Source organism: Schistocerca gregaria, chromosome 1 (genome assembly GCF_023897955.1).
Source record: "Schistocerca gregaria isolate iqSchGreg1 chromosome 1, iqSchGreg1.2, whole genome shotgun sequence".
In the NCBI taxonomy this organism is placed as follows: Eukaryota; Metazoa; Arthropoda; class Insecta; order Orthoptera; family Acrididae; genus Schistocerca; species Schistocerca gregaria.
In genome coordinates, this window is record NC_064920.1 from 973023782 (window position 1) to 973051127 (window position 27346).

Genomic DNA, 27346 nt, shown 5'->3' on the forward strand with positions numbered 1-27346 from the left:
ATAAGATTTCACACACATTTGAACATTTTATAAAATTACACTTAATAATTTTGTTTTCAACGAGAGCCAAAGCAAATATTTCCGTTGTCACTGAAAGTCGTAATGTACACCAAACAATCAGGCGTCATTAGGCTGCTCTACAGCCACCTCAGCTTCTACCGCCCAAACGACTAATACAACGGCGACACCATCCGCCACAAAAGGCACAACGACCATGGACATTATTGTGATGCCTTCATGCTCACGGATGGTACGTGGCCAGGCATCACTAACTAGACGAGCGATAACATACCTACTGGCACGATACCAACAGCGACAATGAAATAACAGAACTGAAAATATCTTCAAAAAAGCCAGACAAAAGGCAATCTTTATTTGGGTCGACTTTGCCAACATATCAGGCAGAACTGGAAATATTTTTCGAAACTGCAAAGAAGACTTGAATTACCAACAATTATAGGAACGTGACGGTAAGGTAAAGTAATTATCAAACAACTTTTAGATTATTCATTAGACTAGATTAGATATACTTTCTGTTCCATAGGTCTATAACGAGGAGATTCTTAAAGACAGATAACATATTTTAAAACGAGAATAAGTAATACACATACGTATTTAAAAGAAAATATGGACAGTGTACTAATATTCCTTCCCAAAATCGTAAGTTAAATGACGCTTTCGTTGAAGTGATGACAATAATTCTTCTATGTCGAAAAATGCAGTTAATGCAGAAGGTATCCGCAATGTTTAGTGATGATGTCTGATTTTCTGGTTTCTGTAAATGACTAAATTGACTTTCTATTCTTACAGTCTTGGTGACCACAACTGTGGATGGAGGAATCCTCGCAGCCATCAGGAAAGCATTCCAGTCACTGAAGCATAAAAAGGAGAAAGATTCTACAGCAACAACATCGACACTAACGGTAACCCAGTCGAATGATACCTTAACGATACTCAATACACTAAGTGATGCAATGCAAACTGACAACATACTGACAGCCAGCACGCCGACGCACGCAACACTGTCTGGCACCACGGCCACCCCTACAATGCCGACAGATGCGATACCGAGTAGTAGGACAGTGGCAGCCAGCACACCAACGCAGTCCACACTGGTGGTCTCCACAGAGGGAGTCGCCGCAGAAACACCTGTCACAGCAGTGGCTACCACAACGACGGTTACTGCGACGACGGGTACCAAGATGACGGGCACTACAGCAATGCATGCCACGATGACGGACAGCACGACAGGTACTACGAGTGCTGGTACCGTGACAAGGAGTATCATGACAACGGGTATCCTGGCGACGGATACCACGAAGACGGGTATCACGACTACGAATACCACAATTTCAGCTACCACCGGCACTGGTACCATGACAAAGGGTACCACAACTGCAGATACCATGACGATGGGTACCACAATTGCAGGTACCACGACGACGGGTACGAAGAGAATGGATACCTCGATGACAGGTACTATGACGACAAGTACAAGGGTGGCTGATGTCGTAACAGCGGATACCACAGCCACAGGTACCACGGTGACTGATACCACACCTGTGGCCATCACACAGACGATCTTCGTCGAAACAGGGGCCACAGAAATAGGTGCGACAGCATCGGTTCCTACACTGGCGGTTACCGCAGAGACACACACCATGGTGGCGAACACCTCGGTTGCAGCTGCCATGGTGACTGACACCATGATGAGAGTCACAACGCCATCACTCATTACACCGACGGCCACCATGGTGACACCCATGTCGCCCACAGCCATCACGCCGACGTCTGTCGCTGTGACAATCATATCAGCGGCAAACGATACACTGACAACTGCCATTGCCGGCATCCCTAACACAACGGCAACAGAAGATCCCATCCCAGCCTTCGTCACAGCGAGTTCGTCTACACCAGTGACAGGTGCGACTAATGGTAAGTTACACATCACGTCACTTGTTGCGTACCTTCTCGCTCTGTTTCTTCATTGATAATTTGAATTTCTCATTACAGCAGTACCAGGAAACCCGTGCAAAACTTTCGCACCTTTATAGTTTTAAATAACGACAGTATTTGCAATAAGTGTAGTCATTGGGGTCCTGGTGGTTGTGGGAATTAAAATATTTTTAAAATGAACCGAACTACGTGAAATAGTGCACATAAATTTATGAAACATCCTAGTATATACATTTCTAAGCATATAATTTTGAATGAAATTCTTTACAGAGCATTACATTACCTCGCTGTAAACAACATTTGAAGAACGTAGTCTTCGTCTACTTTTTGTTTTTCATCTTCTTTACGGGATGCAAAAATGTTACTTCATTTAGTTAACCATTGAGAAGGTTATACACAATCCTTTGTAAGGACATGATACGGTAAATAGAATCCTGCTCTTTGATGCTTTTGTCCCTGTGACTTGTTTATAGTAATCGCAAATACAGTTTTTACAGCACCTGTCTTCTTGTAAGGCATGCTTGGATCAGATTCTGGTAAGTTTATCCGTGGTATTTCCCGGTGTCAATCAGCTGAGCATTAATTGTAAACAGGGCACCCGAGCGGAACTATCGCATTTTTGTAGTTATAAATCGTAATAACAGTATTTGTATTAAGTGTAGTAATTGTTATGAGGTTAGTTGTGTGAATTAAGAGGAATGTCTTTAAAAATGAACAGGAAGACGTGAAATAATTAGTAGCATTAGGTAAAATAACCATTCAAAGCGCAATGACAAATAAACTGACGAATGAGATAGCGATGTGTATACATGCAGATGGCGAAAATATCGCCTACTCAAGGTATGAAAGGCCAGTATGTTGGCGGAGCTGTCATTTGTACTCAGATGATTCATGTGAAAGGGATTCCGACGTTCTTATGACCGCACCTCTCAAGGCATGAAAGGGCAGTGCAGTGGTGGAACTCTCATTTCTGCTTAGATGATTCACGCGAAAGGGTTTCCGACGTGCTTATAATCGCATGCCTCTCGGTATAAAAGGGCAGCGCATGGGTGAAACTGTCATTTGTACTCAGATGACTCACTTGAAAAGGTTTCCGACGCCTTTGCTAACAGCACGACATGGCGTGCAGCGCCTCTCCTGGGCTCGTGATAATGTAGGTTGGACCCTAGATGACCGGAAACCCTTGGCCTGGCCAGATGAGACCTGATTCCAGTTGGTAAGAGATGATAGTAGCGTTCGAGTGTAGTGCAGACACCCCGAAGCCCTGGACCCACGTTGTCAACAGAGCGCCGTGTAATCTGGTGGTGGCTCCATAATGGTGAGGGCTGTGTTTGTCACATTGAGTGCTGTAGATGGAAGCCTTTTGCAGGCATTTTGAAGAGAATTGTTGAAGGTATGCCTGTAAGAGTTAATGTTAAAAATAAACCTGGCCTAACAGTTACTCATTCGCGGCACATTATATTTCTGTCCAATGAAGTGGCTATTGGTGATAAAGCACTTTTGTCTCGATTAAATATTGTATCCTCTGGTCCAACTGAAACGATCAATGATTGGAAATGATTATGTATAGCTACTTGGAGACCAGTTGCAGCCTATGACAAGAATTAACATACTTGATCAGTACTGAAGAATGTGTCGCACTGCTGTTCTACGAGCGGTCTCCTTCGTAGATGAGCTACACTTCCCTAAAATTCTCCCAATAAACCGAAGTCGACCATTCACTTTCTGTACTACCGTTCATACGTGCTCGTCTCATTTCATATCTCTTTGCAACGATACTCCTAGATATTTAATCGACATGATTGTGTCAAGCAACACACTACTAATGCTCTATCCCAAGGTCACAGGACTTTTCCCCTACTTATCTCCTTTAATGTACATTTTTGTACATTTAGATCAAGCTGCTATTGGTCACACCACCTAGAAATTATCCGTTTAGTATTTTTCTACAGTCACTTAACGATGAAAAATTTCAGTATACCGCAGTATCTTGAGCAAACTCACAGACTGCTGATCGTCCTACCCGTCAGATAGTTTACGTGTACAGGGAATAAGAGCGTTCCTATCACACTTCTCTGGGGCATTCCTGATGATGCCTTTGTCTCTGATGAACACTCGCTGTCGAGGACAACGTACCGGGTTCTATTTATCACGAAGTCTTGGAGCCACTCACATATCGACGAACCTAAGCCGTGTGCTCTGACTTTTGTCAGCGGTCTGCAGTGGGGCACCGTGTTAATCGCTTTCCAGAAATTGAGGAATGTGGACGACCTTTCACCCCCACCCTCTTCGGAGCCATAGGCCAGAAACGTCATCGAGATTGCCATCAATGAGGCTAGAGACCACGAAAACTATGGATTCTATACTGACATCAATCACTGTCGAGTAACTGTGTATGTCACGGCTTCTTAACGCCACCTCTCGAACTAATAGGGGTATAACTTTCACATAATATTGTTATACAAATAATGAGTCACGTATACACAAAATTTTGTTGCAATGACATTTCTACGTTACTTTTCTATGTTAGCTCATATCGCCCCACTCCCACCTCTGAAATTAAGTGTGCAATTGGTTCTTACCTCCGCGGTGCTTCTTTCAGGATGTTTACCAAGTTTGATTGAAACCAATCTTCTGGTTTAGGAGGAGGTGTGATACACACATACATACATTCAATTTTTTTTTTTTATAAATATAAGTGCGATCGAATAGTTTCCGTTAGGCTGTACAGTCTAGAATCTCTACGTCAATCAGGTAAAATTTCCGTCTTCGTTGAGACAATCACACCACCGATCCACCATGTTGCAGGTACCCGTTTGGTGAAACGCCGTGTCCTGCTGCGCTAAGAAGTCCGTAGCTACCTGCTTCACATCCTCCTCAGACAACAGTTGTCGACCGTTCAAAACCCCTTTTAAGGGACCGGAGGCGTGACAATCGCATGGGGAGAGATCAGGACCGTGGGGCGAATACTCGAGTGTCTCCCACTTGATTTGGCGTAACTTCCGCGTTACGACATTAGAGATATGGGGACGTGCGTTGGAAAGCCGTATCGTACACTGCATGCAGACAAGCTCCACACATCCCCCACACAGTGAGATGATCTATGGACGATCTCCCACTACTGTCTAACGATCTTGATTGTTCCAGGAACGTAGCAGCTGCAGCAACTGGGACACATCGCCATCGCTTGTCACGGTAATGATGCATGATACCTATACTAACAAATCCAACTTTGCATGAACTATCGGAGCTTGTAAGCCAGTACTGCTCTTACTACCCATCCTACTGCAAATCGCTACCCTCACTCGCGTTTCGTCCACTATCTATCACCTGATGGACCGTGTTAATGAGTAGTCTTACCCAGACGCACGGACAACATCACAGCCCAGCACCCTGTGATCCACTTATTAGATAACTAACATGTTTACGGAGGTGAGAGTAGAACTTTTGGTTTGGTCACCACGTTGGTGCGGGCGTGGAGGGGCCCCATCTCTATATGCGTTATCATGAATCAAAAGCACCCTTTGTCGTGCACCATTTCACAACGGTGGTTTTCGACAAACATGCTGTCCCATACGCATTCTTCATTCTCCGATGTATATTTACCGGTGTTTGTCCTTAGGCAACCAAGAAAAGAATAACAGCATGTTGATCCCGATTTGCTAACTTCAATGCTAAGTAACTCTTAAACGGTGCACGTATATTTTTTCTTAACTGTTATTTCTCAGTTTTTTCTTAAAAGTTATTTCTCAGCACAATATATCTTGCAACAGCCTTACAAGTTTTCCAAACTCTCTCTGACCCCCCCCCCCCCCCTTTATATACATATCGGAGTCGCACTACGTTGCATAGACGCTGCAGATGGTTGGTTGGTGATTTTAGGGGAGGGGGCCCATCGTTTTACGGAAGGAAGTCGGCCGTGCCCTTTCAAAGGAACCATCCTGGCATTTGCCTGAAGCGATTTAGGGAAATCACAGAAAACCTGAATCCGGATGGCCAGATGCGGGTTTGAACCGTCGTCTTCCCGAAAGAAGTGTCATCGTAATCGGCTGAATTGTACAGGAAGGCGTAGAAGACGAACAAACAAACATATACTCAATTTTTTAGGTTCCCGCACCTCAACCGGTAAAACTGAATCATTATAGGATCATTTCGTTGTCCGTTCGTCAGTCTGTTTGTCTCTGAAGACAGGTAGAGGCATATTGAATTTATGTCAAATAGTGACGTCTACGGTCCCTTCTAGGTCAGTGCAATCAAAACATACAGCCATTTATGTCACATATTTTTAAACTCACATATTCACTCATCAAAATTTGTTGATGGACTATCTACATACATAATGAAGTTTGTATGAAATCCTCGGAGCGCCATTCCTACTCTCACCTGTTCTGCTTTTCATATATTAGATGTCTAGTTTACTTTATACGTACGAGTATAAAACGAGCCTGAATGTCCTCACGATCGTTAGTTGTACCTGGCCACGTTCTGTACGCTTTTAAACTTTCGTTTCTTCATTCTTATGTAAGTAAAACTATACCTAAGAACATAGTATGTTTTCGACTTTTGGTTCTCTACCAATACCATGCAGTAGCGGTACAGAATGCTCCGCTGCTGTAAAGAGTTGAGGGAAAGGGGGAGAAGTATTGAGTGAGTGTGTTTGTGTTTTGGAAGAGGAAATGGAATGTTGGATGGGGATTGCGACTCAGAAATGGTTCGAGTAGTTCTGTATCCTTCACATCTTTCGTTCCCTGTTCACTAGGGCAGGGCGAGCTGCTTCTTTTCCGAGAAATTCTTGCAAAATGGAAATGGGGCAAAAGACTTGTTAACTAGGAATTTTTGGAAAGAGATTTACAGTTCCGGCATTCGTCTAGTAACCAAGGGTAGGCGCCTAAAGACCTTGGTCGACAGTGGAAGCTTGAAACTATTTTCAAATTATTTCTGGGAAAATATTTTCCATTGTCCCAGACAAAAATTAACAACTTTTGTGTATGTTAATTGGCTCTAACTGACACCAAGTGCTATGTTTGGCAAGAGAAGTAAATTTAGGTTGAAAAGTTTCAGTCTACGAGAGTGAGGGAACTTAATTGTGAGGTGTGCTGTCTGCAGGCTATGTCGTGCTGTTAGCAATGGGAGTAGCGTCGGTCGTCTACTGCCAGCCCATTAACGCCAATATTCGCCTCACTGTCCTAACGCGTACGTTTGTTGTACTTCCAGCGGTTATTTCACGCAGTGTTGCTTGTCTGTTAGCACTGACAACTTTACGCAAACACCGCTGCTCTCGGTCGTCAAGTGAAGGCCATCGGTCTTTGTGTTGTCTATAGTGAGGGATGATTCCTGAAAATTGGTACTCTCGGCACCATCTTGACACGTTGTATCTTTGAACATTAAATTCCCCAACGATTTACAAAATGTAATGTCCCATGCGTCTAGCTCCAACTACCATTCCGTGTTCCAAGACTTAATTCCACTCGTTCGGCCATAATCATATCAGGAACCTTTTCACATGAGCGGCCTGAGTACAAATGACAGCTCCGCCTACGCACTGCCGTTTTGTATCTTGTACACGCGATACTACAGCCATCTATACAACTGTGTGTGTGTATCACGATCCCATGACTTTTTGTCACAACAGCGTATGTGAACCTGCTAAAAGCGAATAAATTGTGGATATTTCTTAGTGCTCTGGGGGGAAGTTGAAACGTTATTAATTATCAGAAGTAGGTAAGTTGAGCAGTTAAACGCGTAAACAAGGGCAGAATGTGTGGGTGGTAGAAGACAGCGAAAATGGTAGAGTTTTGCAGGGTACCAAGGCTCTGTGGACTAAAGTGAGGCTGCGTCGAATAAAAGCTTCTGACCACTTGTACAGCAAAAGGTTGAATAAAGATGTTACTATGCTGATGAAAAAATATAAAATGGATTTGATCGAACGTCTTTCTTACGTATAGGAATCAAATACACCGTCTTTCACTTGTCAAGACAGCTGTTTTGCAGGATTCCATAGTATTGTGCAAAGCACCGGGAAGTCTTTGTGACCTTGAACGAGTTTTCTAAAATGTTCGCTTTAGTTTAGAGTTACAAGGTTTCAGACTTTTCTTTGTGGCATATTCACCTTTCTAAGTAATTGGCGCTCAGGAACTAGGGAATAATCTACAGGATGATTAGATCAGAATATAAGTAGTTGTTGCATTAGAGATTGTTTAGAGAGGTAGCAGAGAGACCAATGACTAGAATATTTTGAATTAAAGTATAAAATTAGTGTTTGACCATCGGCTGCTTTTATTTTGAAGACAAATGTCAACCAGTTTCAGTCATGGACCAGCTTTATCTAAAATGGTTTAAGCCACCACGTTGCATGTTTCATTACTTCAATAACATGTAGAGCATGTCATTAATATGAATACATGACACAAGACATTCAGAAGTAATCATTCTGCTCTGTTTACACTTAGCATTAGTATGGTTATTAGGAGCAGCCTACTGATCTGTTTACACTTAGTATTAGTATGGTTGCTTCTAAAAGTCGTGTGTCGTATATTGATATTAATGACATGCTCTACATATTATTTAAGTAATGAAAAATGTAATGTGGTGGCTTAAATCACTTTAATTCTTATCCGTGAAGATGGTCCATAACTGAAACCAGTTGATATCTGGGTTTAAAATAAAAGTAGCTGATGGTCAAACACGCATTTTATACATTACTTGACGGCTGTAGACAGTCACCTTCCAAAAATGTTTAAAAAAATTGAAATAAGGCTGATTGGCTACCTGTATGGGTACTGATTGAATAGTACATACTCCTACAGCTTTGTGTAGAGCTTTGTAATACATTCTCAGTGCGCCCTGCCATCTGCCGGCGATCTGCTGACTCAGCTGTCTCTTTGTCTCTCCAACAGATGGTGCTGGCGCGGCAGCGTGCACCTGCAGCGCACCGCTAGTGTCCGATCCAGTGTGTGACAGCGAGGGCAACACCCACCGCAACGCTGAAGCCCTGAGCTGTGCCATCCAATGCCTCCTCGTGGGGTCAGGTGTGTTATCACTCATGTGCATAAACCATTCGTTAAGAGAGCTGAAACATTAAAACTTACATACAACTGTAGTGAGAGCGTCATGTTTTCTTTACTACCTCGGCACGAACACAGTCACTAACATCGAGAACCCTCTTTTTTTTGTGATGCTTCGGCCGTAGACTGGTTTGATGCAGCATTCTACGCTAGTCTATACACTGTGAGTCTCTTTATCTCTCAGTAATTACTGCAATGTATTCCATTGGAACTTGCTTACTGTATTTTCGCCAAGGTCTTGCTGTACAATTTTTTACCCTCACGCTATCCACCATTATCAAATTGAATATCGGTATGCATGCGACAGCATGCGTACCTCATACGTCCCAAAACGCCGCGCATAAAAACGGGATTTTCTGTGCTCATACATAGGGTTCTAATATTGAGTATTTTCAATAGCCCTTGGGCTAGGAATCCATTTGTGTACCCAACAGAAGGATCGTCTTAGTGTCAATACCCTGCAGTACAGGGTCAAAGCACGAATATTTGACGCTTTACGCATTACGACTTTCGGAGGTGTTTTAAATATAAGGAAATATTGCGTGATCATGAACTATTATCCATGAACACATGTTCTTAGTCCATATTAGTGATTTATATTGAGAGTGTTGTTCTGTTGTTGGTTTTCCTCTGTTTTCCCATTATTTCATTGCGTTTTTCTTCTTCTTCTTCTCCTCCCTTCATGGAGTGGGCTTACAGCCTATTCTGCCTTCACTGCAGCCACCTCTTCCTCAGTCACTTTACATCTAAGTTTTGTATAGGGTTTGTAATTTGTCACCTTGTGTAACTAATATGTCTTCTACGATTCTGTTGATATGCTGTTTTCATTCTATGCATCCTTGTTCTGATTTGCATTTATGCAGCATCCTTTAGTTCGTCTCCTATAATCTTGTTTAGTATTAATTGATCTCTGAGATTACATTCTTCAACTGTCCTTAAAATCTTCTTTTTATTCAATTGCATTCTTTTGTTGTCTATCTTAGTTAATGATTTGCCACATATCGTTTGAAACTAATTGACTTGCATCGTTTTAATATTCATAGCTAATAACGTAGCCTAACTGCTGAAAACATAACGCCTGTTCTATTGATGGTTCACTTTGTGCTTGAAGCCATTTTGACTATTTTTCGACCGTGACTGTCTCAACAAATATGTAAAGCTTTTTTTTTTTTTTAAATTACCGCTACCAGTCACAAACTTTGTCAACTGTTGTATTATTTTTTTAGCGACATATTCAGAGGGAATACCTCATCTTTAGGATAATGGCACTACAAAAACAACTTTACAATAAGGTCATACTGAAGTTACATACTCTTTTCGTAAATTCTGTGGTCATCTTTGATCTTGTGGCGCCAGAAGAAAGTGAATCATTACCATCACAGGCCATGCATACATGGAATCATTCTAGAAAACCGTCCACATTTATCTTTTATCATTATACTTACCATTAAATGTTACAATCGCGCTCTTAACTGAACGGCATTCGACAATGAGCGAAGTATCAGAAATATACCCTGCTGTCGGCAGTGGCTCTGGAAATGGAAATATCTGTACCTTCCTTACGACTGGACATACTCTTCCCTTTCCTATCACAGTACTCCAAGTCAAGTCCATACCCTCTTTACGACTGTACATGGTTATTTCCTTCCCACAAACACATACTTTATAAAACCTGATGCTCAAATGCGATCATATGATTCATCCCTAATTACTAAGTATAATACCCCGTCAATAACTGATTGCCTACAATATGAAATAATACTGAAAGAAAATGAACGAGCGATGTGCATGTCTATTAGGTGTTTCTTGCGTGTCCTACCACTGTGTCTTAGAAAGAGAAACGTAATTCGCTAGATGTTAAAGAAAAAATCGATCGCACATACTACTGCATATTACTGTCACAACCTGTCTTGGTTCTACATGTGCACATAAGTATCCATGATGAAAGCTATACCCACTTTATAAATCGAGGTATGACATGAATGAGGTGGTTTTTCTTTCCGGACAAATACCGTCACGTTGAAAGTACGGATGTGCATTGTCCGTCCACGATGCAACCTCGTAATAAAATCACTGAACTTTTGAAGTGGTTCGGTTAGGAACGTGATATGTAAGCGGTATTTGCAACTCCCTCACACCACTCCAAATAGATAATTCTATAGTATTTGCAGCGCATTCTCTCTCTGTACCATATTAGGATGAGATTTAATTTCATTCCAATTGATCTGTAGTGAGGATGTCCTCCAGGATGTAGAACATGTCAGAGCTTCGGCGATATATTGAATGATTGAGAACGATCACAAACAGTGTGAGCGACGTGTGGGTGCTATTCTGTCGTTCTGCGCAACGGATTAATCTGAGATGTACCCTTTACCCTGTGGCTCCTGCAAGATACAATTTCCACCCCCACACTACTACAGAAGTCAGACAGACGCTCCCAACGTTCTAAAGAGAAATGCCTGAAAAACTTTCAGCAATAAATATCTTCTGGAGTAGTCCGCCGTAAGGAAATGATAGAAAAATTGACAGAAATTTCTTACGTAACTAGTGGGATACTTGGATACTGGAGTAGTGCTAGTTAGTGTATGAAAAACATGAAACTAACGAAAATTATTATTTATTTTGCAAAAATTCTGAGAAATCACAATGACACTTTCAGTTATGAACTGAACCCGTTATTTCCAGGTTCTTTTTGGAATGTGAAGTTACCTCTTAAGGATAGGACTCGCTAATGAAATTTCTATACAAAGTTTAAGATTGTTATTGACTTGGCAGAATGGCTGAGAGCTTCGCCCACTCAACTTGAATAATTATCCGTTAGAATGTTGCTAGGTATGGTCGAGGCTGTCGCGTGTGAAATGCAGTGAAGGGTACTGTTGTGGAGGAAATATGGGGCTCGTAATAGCTGTAGCGCATAATACTGTAAGCTTCGATGACTGCTGTCTGCGACGCTCGCTCCTGACAAATAAGATAACTCTCGTTCTATCTGGATTGACGTTTGGCGTTTGCTGTCTCTCTGTGAAAATCTCTGAAACTGCGTGCTATATTTTTAAAGAATGCGTAGGCTGGGTGCTCCCACACAATGTAGCGGAATTTGCTTTTAAGCCGAACACACGGTCGTCCTATTCACTCGGGCAAACGCTGTCTTATCTACGGGCGGTCACCGGCCGACGTAGATAGGTTGGGACGGGCCTCCTGGCGAGAGGTTGCTCTCCCGAACTAAAAGCCCCTGTGACTGTCGTGTGTGAAATGTGTGTGTGTGTGTACGCCAGCCTTGAGTATTTTAACCACGGTGCGCTTACTTGTTACTTGCATATTTACATGAATTCATACAACATTGACTTTATCTTATCGAGTTTGGGTTGGAATGAAGCATCATGATATGCGGAATATGATTGTGAGGGCGGAATATGTAAGCAATGAAGGTCAGGAGACCATGACGTCTTAAAACAGTAGTAGTAGATAATGTGCCGATTGAGGTCATAAGAAAAAAAATGGACACTAGCTTCTCAGATCTCTAGTGTTACGCTATCCGCTAGAAATGATGTCAATAATTTCGAATAAAGTCTCACTATTCAAGCACATACCTGCATCTGATCACACCCACAAGTGAATCATATTTCTCACACTCCCATATCTCTAAACGAGTCACCTTCCGTTAACCTAGATGCTACAGTAAAATTCCAACCTGGTTGTAGCCAACCCATAGGCATCTTGCACCTGGTCCCATTTCTACAGCTTCGCGCATGTGATCGTTCCATTTAAAGTCAGAACTGAGCAGAAGTCGGAGAAAACCATACCCATCACCTTCTGCAACCTGTGTAGAAACAGAACGACCTGAGTTAGTGCAACAGGGCCGTGTTTTGCCCATTCGACAGAAATGTGCGCCATGTGCTACAACCCCAAACTACATACAGGTACCACAGATCCGCATCCATTCAAATAAATCAGCCCAACATGCTATCATCCTTATCCTCTACCCCCCAAACAGAGAAAAATTACGAAATATAGGACTCCCACTAACTTCATTCCATATGTAAGTCACCTAGACACCGATGCTGACGCAATTACGCAAAGCTGCTTTGGTGCTCCACGTGAAGAAAGAGATTTCACAATGCTCCCGCAGAATACTGCAAAAACAGTCATCCACGCATTTCTAACCGTTTACCAAGTCAATCACCTCAAACTGCTACTGCTACTAACGCCTATTAAATATACAGGCACTGCAGACGCCACTTTAAAGTTTTATCACCTATATTCTAGGCGAATAATCATATGAGACGCTCCCTCTGCTCCTGTTTATGTGCTTCAATTACTGTTTTCTAACAGGCCTTTGTACAAAGTCAAACATTTCCTTTTTTCTGCCACGACTTCGAGATCTGGGCCAGATTCTAAACTGACATTAAGAAGTTATGATCGACGGCCTCTCTCAAGAAACCAGACCTCGCACGGTGTAAATCATATTCTTACGGCCGATAGCTTAACAGTGGATGATTTTAAATAAAAAACAGTTACAACATAAACAAACTCACAGTTTTACGGCGTTGGCGTAGGTCACCAAACTACAGTCCGAAGTTGATTCACCAGCTATACTTTTAGACTCATCTCTGACTGACTGAAGAGCTGACGATTCTGCATTTCCTTTCGACTGATTCCTCATATTGCACCCATGTACACGGTCACTGTTTCGCTGCTAGCAACCCCCCTCCCCCCAGAAGTTGCTGCCCATCTACCAAAACTTGTTCCCCAACTCAAAACAAGCGATATCAGTCAATCATTATGTGGTAACCAGTGCACGGATGGGATGGAAAAGGCACCATCGATGTACTCTAATAATAAACATTACATTGCATAGCGCGAAGAATTTTACAATAACTTCAACACTGGCAAGTTTCCCCCTATTTCCATATCATAGCTAAACAAGCCCCTCTCCACTTTGCGAGTATCATTGCGAACATGGATCGATGACTGTGCAGTACATCTATTCAGTGTTAGTTCTCGAACACACAAATCAAAGTATACCAGACAGAGCTCAACATATTTCTATCACCTTGAGCCTAGTGTTTAATTTACGATCCACCCCTCTGTGTGTGGGAGTCAGAGCATTCTCGCTGTCTTAGGGTAAATTTAGAGAGTGAAAGACCCTCCTCACACCGTCATTGACCAGGCAGTCCAGCACCACCGTTAGCGAATTAATCTGCGCCGACCAGAAGAAGACCGCTACACTCCATGCCTCGAGAATGAACCCCTCCAAGTGCATAAGATTTCTAGCGGTGCGACCATGTCGAGGAGATTAGCACTCCTTATAAATGTATAGTAACAGATTTCAAATTACCGTCGTGTAATAGCAGACAGTTAAGAACAAGAAATGAATCATTTTTATAGGTGATGGAGCTCCAGACGGATGGAGTTCGACGCATTTTTACCTAAATAAATCAAGTTATCAACTCTAAAGTACTCTTCTAGTGTCTAGGATCGGTACCTGGAAGGTATTGGTAAGAAGAACATAAACACATGCACTCCCAAGGCTACAACGTTCTGCACTTAAAACAGGCCTATGTTAGATCACCTACACTTCCGACCTTGTCAGACGTATCGAATATAGCGTTGTTAATGACATACATCCTTATTCCCGGTTTCTCTACGATAAACTAGGTTATCAAAACGTAAAACACTTGCTCTGCATGATACTAGCACAATATAGCTTTCCAGAAATCTGTAGTGTCCACTGTTCGCATCCGAACAATGTTCAGAAATTATACAATGCCTACATTAGACCTATATAAGATGATGATTAGTAGCGGGGGATACATCCTACACGGAAAAAAATAAACGCATAGCAGCAGAGTCCAACATGTGAAAATTACAAGTCATTCCATCACTCACTGTGTAAACAGCACATCTGTCAGGCAAATGTGTACTCGGGGATTGCAACACCTCACAGGCTCCTATTGCTAACTTTGTTATGACGCAGAAGTCTCGATTTTACACCCAAGGTGCGATAGGGAGGATGGAACACATCACATAAATCAAAGTTCATTTAGAGGCATGTGTCAAGTTTCATCACACACGAGATGGAAGTCCTCTGATGACCAACAGGTCTACCATTAACGATCGCAAGTAGACAGTGCTTTAAACCGCTTGCAGAACACGTAGTTGTATATGAGTAGAACGCGGGCTATCTCACGTGACTGATGCATGTGAACAGAACACTGGAAAAAAAATTGACCTACAGCAACTTCTCCTTCTCTAGGATGAAGTAGTCAACCATTAAATCGTACCTCATTACATCTCTATCTGAATAGATCACACCGTCCACACTCTGTTAGCCTTCAAGCCAGATGCAAGTAAGTTTAGATGTGAACGGTTCCCTGTCCTCCTGAAAAGCATAAAGTACAGCAGTCAACTCGCATGTATCACTGGTAGCTGAATAGACATACTATCACCAATGCGATATTTGTCCAGAAAAAGAAAAAAAAAAAACACCTCAATCAGGGGTCATGTCATACCGCGATTTGTAAGGGGGACGTATAGCTTTTAATATGGATACTTGCGTGCACACGTAGAACCAAGACAGGTTGTGACAGTAATATGCAGTAGTATGTGCGATCGATTTTTTCTTTAACATCTAGCGAATTACGTTTCTAAGATACAGTGGTAGGACTCGCAAGAAACACCTAATAGACATGCACATCGCTCGTTGATTTTCTTTCAGTATTATTTCATATTTTAGGGAATCAGTTATTGACGGGGTATTATACTTAGTAGTAAGCGATGAATCATATGTTCACATTTGAGCATCAGGTTTTATAAAGTATGTGTTTGTGGGAAGGAAATAACCATGTACAGGCGTAAAGAGGAGTACTGTGATAGGAAAGGGAAGAGTATGTCCAGTTGTAAGGAAGGTACAGATATTTCCATTTCCAGAGCCACTGCCGACAGCAGGGTATATTTCTGATACTTCGCTCATTGTCGAATGCCGTTCAGTTAAGAGCGCGATTGTAACATTTAATGGTAAGTATAATGATAAAAGATAAATGTGGACGGTTTTCTAGAATGATTCCATGTATGCATGGCCTGTGGTGGTAATGATTCACGTTTCCTGTTAACGGCAGTACCCGTCCGAATACATAGGCCTGTTGGAGTGTAGGAATGTATGTGAGTTGACTTGGCAGTCCTCTAGACGACCGAATAGTGAACTAATACTTAGTATGTGTTGAGCGTCTTTCGTGATCAAGTGAAAATTTGAGAAGATGGTGCGTTTGCGCTGGACCGTTGTTCCATATCATGTAAATTGTTCAGTTGACTGCCTCTGCACATTTCGCTCATTTATTTAGGCGAGTGAAGATCGATTGTAGTGTGCGGAAGACACGTTTGCCTGTTCTCTAGACATGGGAAAGACCTTAGTTGGCTTGTAAATTATAGGGCTGATTTGGGATCTGTTACATCACTGACATCCGTATTCGAGAGTGGAAATAAGTTTCCTCTATTTGTTTCTAGGTACTCAGTGGTTTACAGCTAGCTGCATCTCGCTGAATTTTGGAGTTTGTAGAGAAATAATTTCGAGGCTATATCTTAGGAATTATGTTGTGCTAGCGATCGGTAGGATGTCGCCTAGTGCTTGATATCGATAAATACGGTGAAAATGATATAATATTATGAGGAAAATATGTGTTCTTGAAATCTCAGAGCCTGGAGATGTGTGTAGAAAAGCGAGCAAGCAAGGAGCGGATATAGTAACGTGTTTGTGCCGAGGGGAAACGATCTCCAATTTCAAGAAGAGTTCTGACATGGACTTCGGTCTGCTGAGAATGCTCTGATGTAAAAGGGATGATTTTGTATGGCGCTGAATGTCACGTATGTAGAATGAAAGAAAGGACTGAGGAGCATGGTGACATATAGCGAGTGTGCGTGTAGGCATAGTATAATTTTTTCGGGTGCTGTACAGATATAAAAGATAATTGCGCTGTTTGGGTAAAATGTGTATATATTGTAAAGTTAATGTGGCTTACAGTGTATATAATGTGTATATATTGCATTGTAAAGTTATTATGGCTTATGTTGTGGCCTGGCTAGTGAGGATGGTTCAAATGGCTCTGAGCGTTATGGGACTTATCTATGGTCATCAGCCCCCTAGAACTTAGCACTACTTAAAGCTAACTAACCTAAGGACAGCACACAACACCCAGTCATCACGAGGCAGAGAAAATCCCTGACCCCGCCGGGAATCGAACCCAGGAACCAGGGCGTGGGAAGCGAGAACGCTACCGCGCGACCACAAGCTGCGGACGCTAGAGCGGATGACTGTGTGTCCTATAGTAAGTGTCTTTCCGTATTTGACTATATATATGGTAGTTTGTATGACTTTGTATGATTTAATTGCCAGTGAAATATGGCGATCTGTGCAAAATAACACTTGAAAGTCTGATCTTCAGAAGGAAAGAAGGTGGCCAGTGCTTCGATATCGGAGGTATCACTAATTCGGCGGGGAAATTTCGATAAGAGCGAATCATAACGCTCGAGTGACTGACATCGTTTGTGCTGGGATATAGGAGCTTCTACACAGCATTGAGGACGTTTGTGTGTGTTGAGTGCAGGAAGGGTATCACGTTAGTTGCGCTGGGAGGAGTGAATTTGCTGTTATTTTCGTACACAGGTTCTGTTAGGGTAAGAATTTCCTTGCATACAAGCTGAGACATGTAGAAAGCGAGCGTTAACTATTTCTGGGACACTATACAGTTCCCTAGAGGCCTACTTGGCTCTTATTTTTTCTAAAAAAAAAAAGCCAGGTGACATAAGAACGTTTTAGATGGCGAGTCGCCATGCAGACGCTTCGTGGCGAGGCGATAGCCGCGCTGGGTAGGTAAGTGTGGTTAAACGGGTGTCTCATGTCGCGGTAGTAGCAATGCGCCCTGTGCTATTCTGTCATCGGCGGTAAAGACACCTGCTGCTCGGAGGTGTCTCGTGAGCGCGTCTTGGAATTCAGTGACGTCAGTACCAGCATGAGGGTATACACGAAAATATTGGCAGGTAACTTTCACCTTCGTTCGGCGGTGGCTCGCGACTGTGAGAGTGCATGCGTCCCTGGCCATTCGAGCCAGGACATGTCTAGGTGAACCCGTATTGTGATAGGAATTTCTCTTGTGTCAGGTATGAAAAGGGATGTGGCCGCGTCATGCTTGTGGGACTGGAGTGGGGCCCTGTGCGTGGTTTGGCGGCTGACGGCCGCGCCCCTTCGTTGGGGTCGTCTGTGCACTCCACCGGACAGGGGTTGGCGGAGGGTGCTTGTGCGCGTTGATTGCATTATTCTGGGAACGGGCCTGTAGGCTGTGCTACGCGTTATTAGGACAGTTTACGAATACTGAAAGTGTCTACACATCCCTATGCTGCATTAGTCAGGTGTCTGCAAGTGTGTAATGAAGTTATTTAGGAAAATTAGGAGTTGTTTTCGTGTCTGGAGAGCGTTATTTAGAAGTAGTTTACAGGTCTGTGGACTGTGTGAGATGGCCTGAAAGACTTTTTTGTATAAGTGGGCTAAATAAAATGTTCAAAAATAAATAGTGCACTGCTTCCTTACTCTTCCCAGCAGCCCAGTGCAGCCGGAGTCATTTTCGCGCCATTTTCCCCCTACAGATCGCCATCTGGGGTTGTATGGCATAGAATCACATGACTAATGCAGTAGCCAATAGGAGTACAGCATTCTAGGTGTGTGTGGGGAGGGGGGGCTCCAAGGGCTCCAATGTGATGAATGAATGAGTATTGCGCTCCTATTGGGAAAATGTGAAAACTCCTATTTGTTAATTGAATATAGAAATAGTACATTCATTTATGGAATATAATTAAAATTGAATTGGCATTAACTTCTTAGGTAATTGATATGTTAGATGCGCAATGTGGGTGTCACATGTGTTCAGTTACATTCGTTAGGGTATTTGCAGAAGACTATCTGTGGTGCAGATATGAACATGCAGGCTGGAGGTTGTGATGTCAGCAGTTGCTCGCTTTCTGGGTGCACACGTGAGAGAAACAGAACAGACGATCTGGAATTACGTAATGGAGCCATGCAGTGGTTGTCTGTCCTTGAGCACATGGTAAGGAAATGTATGCAGCCATCTTGAATAATATTGCGTTCGTCATGACCCAACGTCACGGTAGCGCCCTCTGGTGGCGACTATATAAACTAAGCCAGTTGGCGCTGGTCCTCTTGGTGGACACACTGGATGGCGCCATCTTGGATAATGGTACTTGTGTTATCACCTGACGACCTGAATGTGCCCTCTGCTGGTGGCGACCTGAGCTAAGCCAGTTGGAGTCCAGACCCAGTGGCGAACACACCTCCTTGAAATTGGTTAAATAAGGAAAAGTGTTTTTTTTTTTTTTTTCAATGAATCCTAAGGTGGAAGCGTCGACTGAGGTTAGTGCAAGTGTCCTTTCTTTCGCGCCAGCAGCGCTACCCCAAGTGACTTATGTTCCCACCGAAATTGAAATTTTACGCCAGTTCGTAGGAGAAATTGGTGGTTGGGTGACTTAGGTTAGTGGAGGTAAGCCAATTGTCCTATCTTCCCGTGATTTTCTTTACTTCGTAGAGATAAGCGTGGTGTGGAGCATTATCCTGTTGGAATTTGAATTTCGCTCAATTTTTATGGGGGTTGGGGGGCGTGGTACTTTCCCACCAAAATTCAAATTTCCTGCCAAAATCCGCCATCTTGAATGACGATACATCCGCCATCTTCGATGGCGCAATCGCCGTCATCTTGGATAATGGTACTTTGGTGTCGGAAATACTTTGTTCCAATACTACTAGCACAAGGCCCTGCAACTTTCTTGTTGTTCATCTGTTCCAGTGTCTCTAGTTATTCATCTAGTGTGTTGTCATCTACTTGACACACAAGATGGTCCTCTTCTTTCTCTGAAATTGCTATTTCTTCGTGTTTGTCATCTTTTTCAATCCATAGTTCTTAGTAATGTTTTAGCCAAGCCACTTTATGTGCGGCATTTCAGGGATATTTCAAAAATACTATTTGTAGCCGATCACCTTACACTGTTGTTTATAGCTGTTAAAGAGCGAATAATGAACTTGATTTAAGTGTTTATGAATAACAATTTTCCTTCATTCTACCAAGTCTGAAAATTAGACCTAGACATGTTGGACTTACGTGCCACGGCTCGAGCTCGCAAAGCTGTTCTGAAGAATCATTCCACAGTTTTCCTTTTTAATATAATGTTGTCGCAGTCTTTACTTTTATGATCCGATTCTTAGAAGCCACAACAGTTCATACATGTCACGAATATGGAAAGTGGCGATCAGCAGTAAGAACACCCCTAGCTTAACGTTTCTTACTTCATTGCTGGTATTAAAATTAAGCATTAAGACGGACAATTTTTCGAGATGCTGAAGGCCATCGTAAATCGGGACATTCCCACAGTGGGAGGATTTTGTGGGTAGCGCACGTAACAACGAATTCTGATGGAACTGTAGCACTACAAATTATTTTCCAGACGTGTAAGCGAAGTAAAGTGGTTCTGTGGAAGTGCTGTCCATTGGTTTTTCCGTCATTTTTGCAACAATAATATAATTTTTGATCACAAATTTCTCGTTAGCCTTTTTTTCGACGCTGTCCACATATATCTACACTCACATATAAACTCCGTTAGCCACAGTGCATGGTGGGGGACAATTAGTTGTTACAATTATCCAGAAATATTTGGAAGGGATTAATAAACAATGGCATACCAACCTCCATGGAAGGAGTGATATTCCCCGTGAGAATAACGTCGGTCTCCTACGTCAAACAACGAGAAATTTTAATTCATATGCTTTGTCGGTAGTATACGAAGCCGATGGCTAAGCTCATTGAAACGGACACAGATTCTCAAGCTAATAAGCGAAAGTTCAGTTCAATGAAAGCTAAACGGCAAATGAGGCGGCAAGGCAAATTATGCAAGAAAGTATGAAATTACATGAACTTTTGCGGGAAAATATAAACATATTACGGGTGCAGAAAGTATTTTTTCTACGCTACTCTAAGTTGTTAACAATCGATGATATCGAAGTTTTGAGTTAATGAACATATCCATATTTTGATGTATCAGAAACAAGAAAATGTTGTGAAAGTACTGCAATCAATGCTTTTACCCAATGATGATCTTCTCGAACACACTGCCTGCATATAATTTTAACATAGCCCACACTAATTGTTATGCACATTTGTCTGATCGTGAGAAGATGCAAAGTTTGTCCCAAAAATCTATTCATTTCCAAAAGTTAAATTGTAAATGAAGGATATAATTGCAGCTATTTAGTGTGGTGATATTGTCTATACGCCTCTACTTACTTTCGTGATGAACATCAGTTACGTAATCAGTTCATTCATACGTAGCTACATATGTCACTTGCATTCGAAAATGAGAACTTTAAGAAAAGGAGCCACACAACAGGTGAATACCCTTTTAGAAATTTTATTGTGTCATTCATACTATTTAACTTAATTTTGTCACGTTTACGCTTACACTACTACATACATACACTTCTACTTGATTACTCTGCAGTTCACACGTAAGTGTTCGGCAGATGGCCCAGTCAACGCTTTCAGACCATTTCTCTACCGTTCCACTCTGGAACAGCGCGAAGGGAAAATTAACTCCCAGATTTTTTTCTTTAAGTGCTCTGATTTCACTTCTTTTAGCACGATTTTGGAATTCGGAGGAGAAAGTGATCTCGCGGTAACGTAAAACGCCGCCAGTCCTAGTTTTATAACAGGCTCGAAAGGACTTATGGTTTCAACGTGTACAGTACATATAAAAATGTTAAAAGATGTTTGTAATAACATACAAGAAGTTCTGAAAACTTATCTGCAGTCTCACAATAATGTGCTCTTCATACTGAACCTACAGAAAATAATTCTCCTGGCTCAGCACCAAATAGTTCCAAACTCTTTAACATTCATTTACAAAATGTAATTGTAATATTACAAAAATACAAATTTTTAATAGTGCTAAATGAAATATCAAATTACTTAAAAATTTGATACTCTTTCGGCTGTGGCAGGTGTTTTTACTTTCCATGCTTGCTAAGAAAAATTGGAGAGAAATTACGTCTTATAGAAGTCAAAGTTTGATTAGTTTCGCTTTACCTAACCATGTTGCGGCACTTAATGTGCTTTCTTTAATGCGTTTTACTAATTATTCTTCCTCACATGACACTATCAGTTATTTACGTTAGTATTTTTATGTTTACCATAGATTCTACGGTTGTCAAGGTTTCTATTTTTATGATGAAATGTATGAAATGCGTGTTTAAAAGTTATAAATAGCAATACGGAAGAAATAAGTGTTCTAACATGTTTGAAACAAGGGAAGCAAGTTTACAGCATCGGAAATCATGACAAGCTTTAGAATGCATGGCAGATATAAAAATACCAAAGGACATAAATGATAGTCATGTGAGATAATAAGTTAAACCCCCTGAAGATAACAGAAAATTCAGAAACACGTGTGGGTAAGACAATGTAATCAACCAGTGTGTTGCATAAGATGGAATTTCTCTCCAGTTTTGCCTTAAACTATTTCATTCTCTACATATACTGTCGTTGTTGTTATTGTGGTATTCAGTTCTGAGACTGGTTTGATGCAGCTCTCCATGCTGCTCTATCCTGTGCAAGATTCATCTCCCAGTACCTACTGCAACCTACATCCTTCTGAATCTGTTTAGTGTATTCATCTCTTGGTCTCCCTCTACGATTTTTACCCTCCACGCTGCCCTCCAATACTAAATTGGTGATCCCTTGATGCCTCAGAACATGTCCTACCAACCGATCCCTTCTTCTGGTCAAGTTGTGCCACAAGCTTCTCTCCTCCCCAACCCTATTCAATACTTCATTAGTTATGCGATCTACCCATCTAATCTTCAGCATTCTTCTGTAGCACCACATTTCGAAAGCTTCTATTCTCTTCTTGTCCAAACTATTTATCGTCCATATTTCACTTCCATACATGGCTACACTCCATACAAATACTTTCGGAAAAGACCTCCTGACACTTAAGTCTATACTCGATGTTAACAAATTTCTCTTCAGAAACGCTTTCCTTTCCATTACCAGTCTACATTTTATATCCTCTCTACTTTAGATCATCATCAGTTATTTTGGTCCCCAAATAGTAAAACTCATTTACTACTTAAAGTGTCTCATTTCCTAATCTAATTCTCGCAGCATCACCCGATTTAATTCCACTACATTCCATGATCCTCGTTTTGCTTTTGTTGATGTTCATGTTCATCTTAAATCTTCCTTTAAAGACACTTTCCATTCCGTTCAACTGCTCTTCCAAGTCCTTTGCTGTCTCGGACAGAAATACAATGTCATCGGTGAACCTCAAAGTTTTTATTTCTTCTCCATGGGTTTTAATTCCTACTCCGAATGTTTCTTTTGTTTCCTTCACTGCTTGCTCAATATACAGATTGAATAACATCGGGGAGAGGCTACAGCCCTGTCTCACTCCCTTCCCCACCACTGCTTCCCTTTCATGCCCCTCGACTCTTATAACTGCCATCTGGTTTCTGTACAAATTGTAAATAGGTTTTTCGCTCCCTGTATTTTACCCCTGTCACCTTCACAATTTGAAAGAGAGTATTCCAGTCAACATTGTCGAAAGCTTTCTTTAAATCTAAAAGTGCTAGAAACGTAGGTTTCTACGGAATCCAAACTGATCTTCCTCGAGGTCGGCTTCTACTAGTTTTTCCATTCGTCTGTAAAGAATCCGCGTTAGTATTTTGCAGCTATGACTTATTAAACTGATAGTTCGGTAATTTTCACATCTGTCAACACCTGCTTTCTTTGGGATTGGAATTATTATATTAACCATACAGTAGACATATTGTCAAAAAGACAAAAATAGCGATTATTTTCCCGTACAGTCACAAGTGTGAAAGTGAAATATACTTAAGCATTAACCACAGTAGTAGGTACCCGGCTTGCTCTAGAAGATAAAACCTGCTTGTGTGTGTTTCAGACGTGAAGCTGCTTCGCAGGGGGCCCTGCGACTCTCTGCCGACCGTGTGACTGCGGGACTCTGTGTGGACACCATGTGACGTGTACATGTTCAGTCTACTCGTGAGCACTGTAGAAGCAGGCGCCAATGAGCCCGATGGACGAGGACTCATTGAACTGAAAGAGATGCATAAAGAAGGCGTGCGGTCTTACATCAACTGCCTGTAATTTTGATGCTTTATTCGACTGACCACAAATAAATGAAAATAATAAATTCTGAAAGTGACTTATTATTACTTAAATTTATCTATGTTGTATGACGCTGACTGAAGTCAACAACTGTATTATACAATTATGACACAATTATACCTGCTTCAGTCACTTTTTACTAATACTCGTCTAGTTCGGTCACAGATCCTATCACCAGCTCGGTCATTAGGTATGGCCTGTGTGCCGCAATAAGGAAGTGGACGACAATGTAGGCTGAGGGCTACTAAGCCACTCTTTAACGCGGTGAGAGAGAGGAGGTCTCTTAGGATGCTTAGCACAGCTGATTTTGGAACACAGAGGGGATATTTGTGGCCTTCAAATCCATGGCACTATCCTCTTCAAAGAATTCATGATCATTAATACAGCGTGTCATAAATTCATTTAAATCTACAAATAAATTAATTTTTACTTGATGTTTCCTATAATCTAGTTACATGATATCCATATATTTTTTATACCTTCTACTATTTAAGAATATTTTATCTTTTTCTTCATGAGGATGGCTCTCACAGATGACATTATTTGTACTTCTCAGCTGAGTAGATGCAGTTGTATTAACTACATTACTATTACACATACTGACGGACAACTACCTTTATCGCGAAAACAGTCTGGAAGAAACCTATATATGTATTTACAACACGAGAAATGCAAGGAACAGCAACTATAACTAATACTATGGTTAAGATTAAGCCTCTATGTGTAGCTGTAGAATTGGACACTTCTCTTCTGAAACTTCCTGGCAGATGAAAACTGTGTACCGGATCGAGATGCCAACTCGGGACCTTTGCCTTTCGTGGGAAAGTGCTCTACCATCTGATCTACCCTAGCACGACCCACGCACTGTCCTCACAGCTAGAGACGAGGTATTGGCGGGAGTAAAGCTGTGAGGACGGGTCGTGAGTCGGGCTTGGGTAGTTCAGATGGTGTAGCACTTGCCCGTGAAAGGCAAAAGTCCCGAGTTCGAACTTCGGTGCGACACCCAGTTTTAATCTGCCAGGAAGTTTCACATCAGAGCACACTCTGCTGCAGAGTGAAAATGTCATTCAGGAAACTTCTCTTCTGCTCCGTTTGCTTTTACTCTTTATCATTTATCTGACTTTCAAAGCAAATAATCCAGTCAGATCGAAAATGATAATAAATTAGAAAATTTTAGAACAAATATCCCACTTCAGTTATCAAGGAGTGACATTAGTTTTAACTATGACGAATACACTGAGAGGAAGGTTAATAAATATCAAACTGTCAGTCAGACAACTGGTTAGACATGGGAAGACAAACAAGAAAAGAAACAAAAATTAAATTTTATAAATTTTTGGCTGTATATACTCTCATGTGTTCCAGAATCATAGACAGTAACAAAGAAATCATGCATATAGGCAGCAGAGATGAAGTTCATGAGATATGTAAGAGGCTGTAATAAAATGGATAAAATAAGGAATGAAACAATAAGATCAGATTTAAAAATATTTTCAGTTAATGGTAGGACAGAAGAGAATAGAATGAGATGGATGGATGATAGAGACCGGAAGAGGTAATTACGACATTTAATCGTTGGAAGGAGATGATGATGATCATCAATCAGCTGGTCCATATCCTCCAATCTTTTCCCTGCCAGCCTTAGGTCATCTAGCCTAGTTGTTACATGTCTTCATGGCAATTCTAATGGTACCATCGATATACTTACTTCTTCTCTAGTTTTTCACAACAATTGGTTTCCATTGCGATACTAGGGACAATGTCCCTTTCCAGTGACACTGATCTGTATTATTCTGTATGAGTGGGTGTATGTCAGGAATCTATAATCTTTCCAGTTTGTATGAAATTTTAATAACCCCAAACCGTGCAAGTGAATGTCCCAGGAAACTTGTTCCTCAAACAAAATTGTCATGGCCATATTTCTGTAGGCTAATGTTTTTCCGTTCATTATCACTAAGCCATTTCCTGAAATAGTTAAGTTTCTGATACAGATTCTTGGAATGTTCTTACTTTGCAACAACTGAAATTCAACTCGGCTTGTTCGGACATGGACCACATTCCAAATGTATGTTTATATATTTGTTCCCTTAGCAATGGATTGTAATAGATCTGCTACGAGTTTCGCAAACAAGTTCTTAAAATCTTGTAATAGTAAATATTCTTTCTCTAGCTATATATAAATCTAGTTCCCTGTATCATCTTTTGCTGCTGTTGTGAGTACAACATTATATATAAATTGATCATCGCCACTATGAACTGCTAATGAATCCACATCCATTAATTTTAGAAGCATGCATCCATATTCGCCTGATAAAGATACGACGAATCGTCTTCAGTTAATCTTAAATATTTTAAGTTTTGTACATGGTTGATGATATGTTGCACAAGAATCCCATTTTGTGTGTGCAGGATGACGGTTAACAACTGCTTATACTCAGTATTTAACTCTTTAAATGAAGAGGCTAATTGTTTCATTTTTTCGTTGATGGAAACGAACACAGCCTTTCTCTTTAGTCCTGCATCCGTCGCATTTAGTGAATATGCAATGAACTGTTCCAGCTCATTCATATAGTTTTTTAATATTTACTCATTGGTCGCTACGCTTCGTTAACTGCTGCATTAAGTATTTATTTTGTTCTAATGTGGCTACATTACTATTCAATTCATTACTTAAAAGATTAGATTCTGTTCTACTGACATATACGTTGCTTAATCTTTGACTGCAATGGTGGACGAGCTTGGTACCTATTCGGGCTACTGTATTGAAATTTTCGTCAAGCGTTCGCAGATTCACATACATCACAATTATCCGCGCTAATCGTGATCTCTACCTTGAACTGATAATGGCAATAAATCACAGATGAGTTTTCATGTGATTCGGTGTTCAACATCCGCTAGCGGGATCAACACCCATGAGATCAGTTTTGTTTGGACCGCGGCTCATAGGTTCTGTAAAATAAAAACAATCTTTCCTGCTACTGTCTCCTATCGACTTTTCTTGTTAATATAAAGGCTTCAACAGGTTTGCATTTACTTTTTGTATGCTTATTTCTAACCATCTTAAGTGTCATATTGGGTAGGCCTACTGCA

General features: G+C 41.3%; 1 protein-coding gene across 1 annotated transcript in view; it reads left to right on the forward strand.

Moving 5' to 3' along the window:
• LOC126276919 (serine-rich adhesin for platelets-like) overlaps positions 1-24289 on the forward strand; it is a 44676-nt gene extending 20387 nt beyond the window's left edge. Inside the window, exons 2-4 of the mRNA XM_049977315.1 lie at positions 811-1935; positions 8853-8984; positions 24030-24289. Coding sequence (XP_049833272.1) covers positions 811-1935; positions 8853-8984; positions 24030-24079 — 1307 coding nt within the window. The 3' untranslated portion in view covers positions 24080-24289. The remainder of the gene's footprint in view (positions 1-810; positions 1936-8852; positions 8985-24029) is intronic.
• The last annotated feature ends 3057 nt before the right edge of the window (positions 24290-27346 follow it).